Source organism: Indicator indicator, chromosome 16, assembly GCF_027791375.1.
Source record: "Indicator indicator isolate 239-I01 chromosome 16, UM_Iind_1.1, whole genome shotgun sequence".
Classification (NCBI taxonomy): domain Eukaryota; kingdom Metazoa; phylum Chordata; class Aves; order Piciformes; family Indicatoridae; genus Indicator; species Indicator indicator.
In genome coordinates, this window is record NC_072025.1 from 5681150 (window position 1) to 5690250 (window position 9101).

The window sequence follows — 9101 nt, forward strand, 5'->3', positions numbered from 1 at the left end:
ACTGACTGATTTTGGATATTATGCTAGACATTAATGTTTTTGAATCCAGTTATGACCCAGATTGTAAGTAGTTTAACCAGAGTCTTCACCCTGTCATCTGTTTTAAGGAGCTTCAATGCATCTCTCCGTTAGAAAATAAATACGCAGCTACAAGGCTGAAACCTTGAAAGGCTGCCTTCAGGAGTGGGTGATTCCTGTCCAGTGGTTGGACAAAAAAATTCTTGAGTATTCTTGTATATCAAATAACATTGTTAGATGTTGAAGCTTGACTTAGGAGGAAAAAATGTGTGGGTCTTAAAAGACAAGTTACTTTAGTCCACTCAGAAGAGGGTTTTGGAGGTGCAGAACGAGGTCAGTAGCCAGATGGTGTAGCTAATTCAGTTGTGTATCTTGTTTATGCAATGCGTTTTCCCAGAGGTGCTGGATCTAATGTACTTGGGCTGTACGGGGTGCTACGCAGTCAGTTAAAAAACCTTGAAAGTCAGCTTTGATGCCTTGCAGGCCATGTCTCTAGCTCATGCAGCAAGGCTTAGTATACAGACTGCATTTTGGTAGACATAAATGCACAGCATATATAGCTGGAGAAGTCAAACAACAAATATGGCATCACTTAGGAGGTTTGTCTTCCAAGGAATAAGAAGTACTTGGGCGTTTTAGTCTTTGTATGAAGATTGTTTGCAGCTGATGAGATTTGCAAGAACAGGTAATTGATGCCTTTCCTTTTTAATTTTGTTTTAACCTCTTAATATGCAGGTATTGCTGCCTGCTCAGTCTTCTAACCCCAGCACTTAGGGTCTGACATGATGCAATTCATACATTATTCAGTGTCAGTGGTGTTACTTGTTTCATTTCCCAGTTAAAGCATGGAGCTTTATAAAGAATGCAGAATGCTGCATGAATAATTGAGACATGGTGGTGAGACAGCGTTGTGTGGCAGAGAGAATACTATGCCGGGTTTCAAGAAACTGCAGATTCTATTTCTGGTTGAGTCACTGTTCTGCTGTGTAGATTAGCACTGGTTCTTTCATTTCCATATAAAATAAGAATGAGTTGAACTTCATTAAAGTGCTCTAGTATTCTCATAAAAATAAAAGCTTTTGATAAAGATGCCTGAAGAGTGTGCAGATCATGGAGTAATTTGAATCAAGTACAACCCTCTTTTTACATAATGCTGCCTTTTTAGATAATGCCACCAGCATTGTGCTGACGTCTATCAGGTGTATTGCGAATAGCTCTGAGAAATATTGCATCTTTTAGGCACACAGGGCTCAGTAGGAGCTATAACTTCAACAAGATATTGCATGTAAAATCTAAAAATACTATCAAGATTGTTTCTGAAGTTGTGAGAAGCAGGCTTTCTCTCCTAAGCTTTGAGCTTAAATAAAGGAACATGCTTATGAATAAATCTGTTTAAATATGTGGCATGTCTCATTTCTGCATATGCAACAAAAGGGTTTGGAATATGGATTGCAGCCTTTGAATTGCAGTCTTATATGGCAGTGGGGTTTGTATTTCTGTAATTTTTACTTGTCTAAAGTAGCTGTGGTTCAGGTATAAAATGTGAGTTTGTATTTTGATTTTAGTCATACACTGCCATCTTTTTTCAGATGTTTTGAGGAGACTCAGATAAGCAGTCTTTCTGGCAGTTTTGTTGCTTTCATGTATGTTTTAACAGTTTCAGAAATTCCTAAGATGGTCAGAAAGTGATATTTTTTTACAGAAGATGTGAGCTCTATATTTTTGTTTTCTGGAAAATGCTGAATTAAAACGTTTTTCATATTACCAGGGAAGAAATCCAGGAAAACACTATGTCGTTGATTAATGTTGAACATTAATCCATTTCTGACCTTAAAGGATTCTTGGTGTCAGTTGCAATGTATGATGATGTTTTCAGACATTTATCGAGCTTTTAAATATAAGAAAATAAAATGCAGAAAAATAAATGTTGAAGCTTCTTTGATTCTGATGTAAGCTGAGCTGACAAAAGATCTTTCCATTTTGGTTACTTTAACTGTATAGAGTTCTTACCCTGCACTGTTAATCATAGGTGCATAAATGAGGTGTCAAGTTTAGCTTCTGTTGTCATTTTAGCATTTTTATAGATCCAGCGATGGAAATACAAAAGGAAATAGAACTTACAGGGAATAATTAAACTTACTGAGGTTTTTTGTCCTCCTTCATTATTTTTTTTTCTTCAGTAGTTTGTCAGAAACAACTTGAAAAATTTATTGTTATACAGAGGCTGAATTCCACAGTCAGAGCTGTAAAATGAAATAAATGTCATCTTACGTTGTCATGAACAATGTTAAACAAGTTTTGGGGCACCTGGTTGCACGCATTTGGTAAATATTGATCTTGTGACATGTTGTTTAACAACAGAATAGGAAATCTGAAAAGCATAAAATAAAAACAAAATAATGAAGAACTGGAAAAATATATCTAGGGAGCACTTGTGTCATGGTTTAACCCTGCAGGCAGTTAAACACCATACAGCTGCTTGAGCACTTCTTTCTCCCAGCAGAATGGAGAAGAGAACTGGGGGGAAAAGACAAAGTAAAATTCATGGGTCAAGGTGAAGACAGATGAATAGGACAGTGAAAGAAGGGAAAATAATGGTGATGGCAGAATTAGAATATGTGAAATGGTGATGCACAATGCAATTGCTCACCACCTGCCAACCAATGCCCAGCCAATTCCCGAGCTGTGACCCCAGCCGGCTTTATATACTGAACATGATGTCATAGGGTAGGGAATATCCCTTTGGCCAGTTTGGGTCAGCTGTCCTGGCTGTTTATTCCCAGCTTCTTGTGGTCCCAAGCCTACTTGCTGGTGGGGTGGTATGAGAAGTTGAAAAGTCCTTGACTTAGTGTAAGCACTGCTCAGCACCAACTACAATGTCAGATTTTCACCATTATTCTCATCTTGCATCTGAAACATTACTGTACCAGCTAACTGGAAAAAAAACAACAACAAACGCTCTATCCCAGGCAAACCCTCTGTATTCATAGTTTCTCAGCAAAGCTGCAGTTGTCTAACAGAAACACAAGTAGTTAGATCTACACTTTCCTATACCTTTTTATTTTGGATGCTGTGTAAGAAAGTCTGCTGAATGCTTTGAAAGCCTGATCCTGAGTTGCACTGAGTATTTGCAACTCTAATTTCTCAGGGTTTGAGTCCTGAGCTGATGCCTTTTGAAGGTGTCGTTGCAGCATTTTCACTTATCAATCAAGTCTGCGGTGTGGCATGTAGCAGAATGAACATTGCTAGACAATTATTAGCACAGAAAGGAGACTGAAGCTGAAGGAATAAGTCTGATACTGCAGTGTCAGTGTTCCACCTTTTGAGTGGAATGGATGAGCCTTTTCAGTGACTCAGCTTTCAGGAGTGAGAATGCTGTGACAGCCTGTCTTTTAATAACCAGTTCAATGAGGTAACTTTTTCAAAGTCTTTTGAGTTGAAAACAATGCTTTGAGTTTTCTTTTTACAGCCCCCAAATTTTCTATTTCTGTTTCAGAAATTGCACATCAGAAAGCTGGAAAAGGAGAGCTATCGGTACCACTGTGCACTTCCAAGAGGCAGAAGAGCAAACCTTATTGTTACCAATAGGTATGAAGTTTGGAAGGCTTTCTAAGGGCTTGTCTTGGTTTCAAGTGGGGATTAGATATCTGGCTAAGCTTAAACTGTTTGCTGTGTTGTACATATGTACTATTTTCATCCATTTTCTTCTTCATTTTTTTAATAATGAATTCTGTTTCCATATGGAAACTCCATTCAAAACTCCCCCGTTTTGTATTAGTGTGCTAGTTGACATTGACACTTCGAAGTAATTGAAGGAGCAGCTAGCTAGCAAGCATGAGCAGAAGCAACTGTTAAGTAGATCTAGTAGTAATTGTGTTGCTGTGTAGCTAGTATATGGCTATTTGACTACCTTCATCTGTTAGGGACTGGCTTTGAGGAACTGAATTGCATTAACTGATGATCCTCTAGTATCCAGTTCAAGCAAAGGGTTTAGTTTGGAGGGTTGGGTTAGGGTTTTGAGTAAGTTGGCCTGTGCAAACTGTGCAATATCATAGGTCATGTCTGAATTTTAATGACAAGGTGATTTTCTCAGGGTATATATTAAGGAAATAAGGTTCCATTTTGTGTAAGTGGATACTTTTATTCCATGTAGAAAATGGCTTGTCAAACAAATTCTTAATTTGGTTTTGTGGGTTTTGCTGACAAAGTTTAGTCCTAGGGAGAAATGGAGCATTAACTGTTTTTTTTTTTTTTTTTTTTCTTCTGAACAGGAGAGTGATATATGTAAAAGAAGTGGAAATCTTAGGCCATTTAACAACAGAATGGAATTACTTATTTGAAGACTTTACATGCCATCCCTTTTGCGAAGCAAATGTTCTAAAAATAACTGTTTTGGTAAGAAAAACTTGAGCTGTCTCTTTATTTAACATTGTTTGGAGGTTCAAACATGCTCTTAGCTTATTTATGGTTCTAGCTGCTAACTGTGGGACTATGAGACAGGATTTACTTAAGATTTCTTGGAAGTATTAGTTGGGTTGTACAGAGGCCACACTGAAACCTAACCTGAAGTTGACATTCAAGCCAGGTTTTGCATTCTTGTTTTAAGTCACATTTTTGTTCTCCTCTGCAACAGGATCAAAGCATGTTTCAGAGGAAGGACAGTCTGGGTCATGAATGTGTAAAGACAGTTCATTTTCAGGATGAAACAACAGCACAGGTACAGTCTTCTTTTTTCTCTGTCATCTCTTTTCCTTATTGTTACCAGCTGTTGAATCTCGGCACATAAAAAAAGATAGTAATGTCCAGAGACCCGACATAGAATAGGCTGATGTTCCTGAGGACCATTTACCATGTTTCCATGTTGAAAATTGTGTTTAACCAGGGGAGTGATGCAACAAGATAGTCTAAAGCATTCAAGAGATTACATACAATAATAATTTAAGATTGAAGTTGCATTGTCGTATGGTTTGTGTATTACAACTCATCAAAGGAAAATAATTCAAATGCATTGTGTACTAGGTTGTGTGACTGTAGTCTCTAGGATTCAATATAGCTCTAAATTCGGATACTGTCATTATTTTGAAATCACTGGACTAACCCAATAAGTGTACCTAGTGTGAAAAAGGCATACTTAGCTTCCTCCCTGCTCCAATCCCCCACCCTCCCCATACCTAGGTTTTCTACCATTTACCTCTTATATGTTTGTTCATATTGATGCTGGAGAGGCTGTTTGATTCTGAGGAACATTTATCTAGTTAAGTGTGAGTAACATCATTAATGGTACTACTTGAAACATCAGAGCAGATTGATAACAGAAGCTTTTTCTGGGTTGAATATTATGTGTGAATCAGAAGCTGTGTATCTAACCACTGCCTATGTAGGTTTTAATGTCTGTTGAATGAGCTATTTCTAGTAGCATCTTATGAAAGAAAAAAACAGATTGCATGCCTTAATTTTCTTTCAACATGTTGCTTTACAGAGGATTTGTTGCGCCATTCAGGAAGCCCAGGCAACAAGAAAACAACAAAAGTTGGTGAAGCAGGCATCACTGCAGTTGAAGAAACCACAGACACTATCTTGATAATGGCAGAATTTGCTGACTTTGACCTTTGGGTTGAAATTTTTCACTAAAATTCATTGGAAGCAACATGGAAACATTGTGCAGAATGTAGAGATAAAATATCTGAGGTCTTCCTTCAAGGTTAACCAGCCATGAACACTTTATTTTAAGAAGGTATGTTTTCTAAAACTATGGGTTTCATTATTCTCATCTATGCAGTTAAGTTTAAAAATTACAGCTTCTGCTAAAATGTTTCCCCACTCTGAAATTTTCTGCACTTTTTTGTCTCAGGAATTCTTGTAAATGGATTCTAAAATAAAGTGATTGCACTCAAAGCTTCTGGTTTACACACAGGTTGTAATTGTACTTCTAGTGTTTATACAGTGTACTTACAGTACCAATTGAATCTAATAAAAAATTCCTATCCTATGCACAAAAAAGCATACACAATTTAGCTACTGTAACTTCATCCTTGTCTCCTTAGTATTAGAGAATACTGCACTAGGGCAACATAAGAATGAATATGAAAGAAGTAGACTATTTTTGTCTGGAAATGCTTACTGTGGAATGCTGCAAATGAAAATCTGCACTTAAAAAATGGAAAATATTATTCACCTGTCAGATGCATCTATATGGTTTTGGTTGTATCACTGTAGCTTAAAGACTTCTCCAGAAGGAACGGCATGCTAGTTTTAGACAGCATTGTATGTCAAAATCTTACATCAAAGTAATTAGCTTTCCATATTTCAGTATATAGTTACTCCACTGGAAGAGTGCCATCTCATTAGGCTGAAAGTCACTTTTGATACAATATTTTTGTGCAGTTTCTCTTCCTGAACACTGTTAGCATTCAATTTAGCAAGCTATTTAAGCACATTTGAAGTGCATGCCTATTTCTTAATGGTGGTACAGTCCCAGGAACTTCATTTAGCAAGTTCCATTCTTAACACTAGGCCCATACATAACTAAGTGTCTGGGTCAAGGGCTACATGAGCAAACAGATTTGAGTTCAGTGATCAGTGAACTGAGAGCTCTTGCTGTCAGCCTTTAGCTCTTGAATAAGATGTAGTCCTTGCATCCTTATTCATAAAATTGACTCTTTACAGCTTACCTCACTTGGAAAGAATTATTTCTGTTGGGTTTTTTGTTTGTTTTCTTTTGGGGTAGTGGATAATAACTGTAGATATGAAGCCAATAAATAAAAATGGCAGTATTCTTGCATAGATCTATTCAGGAAGTGGAGCAATCATGAGAACTCAGTCTGGATTTTTAAACTTCCTTAATAGTGGTGGATTCTGTTAATATACTCTAAACCTGTATCTGTGATCTCACCAAAACTAGAAAGTTTAAGGCATTTTCAAAGTAAGCTGCCAAACACAGAAATTTTAGGGAGCATCTGCAGACATGATTTTATTGCTAATATATATGCACATTGCTCTTAATCCAGTTTGCACCACATTTTTTCCATCATAGCAACCTTAAATTCCGTATCTGCTGTTTTCTAGGAAACTATGCTCAAACATTAACTACAACTGTACGTATTTCAAGCCTGTGTTTAAAAGAAACAATCAAAGCAAACAAATAAATTTTTATATGCAATTATTTGTTGTATGATTTTAAATATGTTCTAAAATCTTATATGCTGTCGGTTTGCCACATGTCACTGGCACTACATTAAAAAAAAAAAAATATATTGGTCACAATCCAGTGCCCAGGGTCCTGAGTCAACCCTGGGCAGCAGGGAGGTCATGCTAAGATTCAAAATCTCCTTGGTGTAAATTGAAGTGAACCAGTACCAAACAGCTGGTGAGTTGGGTTTATTAGAGCGACTGAGAACTCTTGGTAATGGACCAGAGCAGAGGAAAAAAGGAAAGGAAAAGGAGAGGGAAAAACAGAGTTCAGAAGGAAGAGTCAAAAAAAGATATCCTCAATCTGTAGATCCAGTGACATTTTCCAGCAATACTCCAAGTTCTTGGTGGTGGGTGTGTATCCCAGAAGGGTCTTCGTGGTAAATGCAACACCTGGACCCCAGAAGTTGGGGTGCTTTCATACCCTTTTTGTGGTAGGGGAGCGCAGCCTCCCCAACTCGCAGAGAGATGTGCACTACCAATCAAGGTACCAATATTCTTATGTTATTGCTGGCAGTAAATATGCTTTTATTGCAGTAGGGTAACATAGTGATTACTCTAGGTATATCTTAATCTTGGTCTAAGCAAGGATTATTTTTATGAGGGGATCTTGGGTTACTCAGAGCATTTAGAAATAAAATGGTTTTAAAGTGAAAGCTGACTAGTGAAACCTTTTGGAACTATCTAGCCTCTGTTTGACAAAAATATTATTTCAACAGCTCATAAAGTCGCATTTAGTCAAATCCAAGCATGAAGACTTAATTTGGAATAGATGCCAGGGGACTGACCAAGAGAAATCTTCATGTAAGAAACAAGCAGAGGGATTTGAGAATCAATGTATACAACTTCAGATTCCACTGAAGAAATCAAAGCTTTAGTCTCTTTAAAATTTCCCGGACAAAGGTATGCTTGTGAGGGTGAGGGCAGATACTAGTTAAACATACAATGCCACGTAGCACGTGAAGGGTAGGCTGAAGATTTTTGAAAAAAAATTTAAAAATTATACATCTAGACATAAAATCAAATTTATTCCAAGTATATGAATGTTGTTCACTTCACTAATGATCCTAATGCAATTCCCTTCCTTGGCTTATGGATTTCATTTGCATAATCACTAAGTAACAATGATGCAAATGCACATCTCCAGACTTCAGCATTTGTTATCTCTGTGCTGCACTTTCCTCCTGTTGTAGAGTTTTCTAGATGTTTTTCATCAAATGAGATTGTAGCTTAGTCTAGTCACCTGACTTGTCTGCAGGAGAAAAGCTTAAATATGAAGGAAACAACTCCTGAAAGGAAAGAGTTGATGTATGAAAAGGACCATGTGCATTTAAAACTTGATACAGTTCATTGTATCCTCACCCTTCCTACATGCCAACAAGTAAACTTCTACTTCATTCTTCATTAATTAAAGTAAGAATGTTCACATTGTATACTGATCAGGTCTTCAGATTGCAGTAGAACAGAAGCAGAGAGAGGTGAGAGCAACCCCATAATACTGGCATAGTAGGTAGGGAGTGAAGGAAAATACAATCAGGATTGTGATAAATTTGTAAAATGGCTAACTCCTTAGAGGTAAAGAATTGCTAAAAACACTAAGTTGAGCTATTGAAATCCTGCTACAAATTCCTTTTACATTAATAACTGGGAAAATACCTTGTTTTGTTATGAAGAGTAACTGTGCTATTTGAAAACAACTGTGTTGAATATTAACAAGGAAAATAAATAAGTTTTTGTTTGGATTTTCGGGGCGGGGAGGAGGTGGAGCACATGAAAATTCTCCTTACTGGTAATATGACAACGCTCCAATTCCAGCATTCATCTCGTGTGTGTCCGCACTGCTGTGTATCAAAGGTAAGCACAGTAAGAATGTGTAATTCTGAAAACAATGACTT

At 37.2% G+C, this 9101-nt stretch overlaps 1 protein-coding gene across 1 annotated transcript in view; it reads left to right on the plus strand.

Moving 5' to 3' along the window:
- VPS13C (vacuolar protein sorting 13 homolog C) overlaps positions 1-5619 on the plus strand; it is an 80892-nt gene extending 75273 nt beyond the window's left edge. Inside the window, exons 82-85 of the mRNA XM_054388145.1 lie at positions 3515-3606; positions 4290-4413; positions 4652-4735; positions 5498-5619. Of these exons, the coding sequence (XP_054244120.1) occupies positions 3515-3606; positions 4290-4413; positions 4652-4735; positions 5498-5599 (402 nt within the window). The 3' untranslated portion in view covers positions 5600-5619. The remainder of the gene's footprint in view (positions 1-3514; positions 3607-4289; positions 4414-4651; positions 4736-5497) is intronic.
- Positions 5620-9101: the final 3482 nt, after the last annotated feature.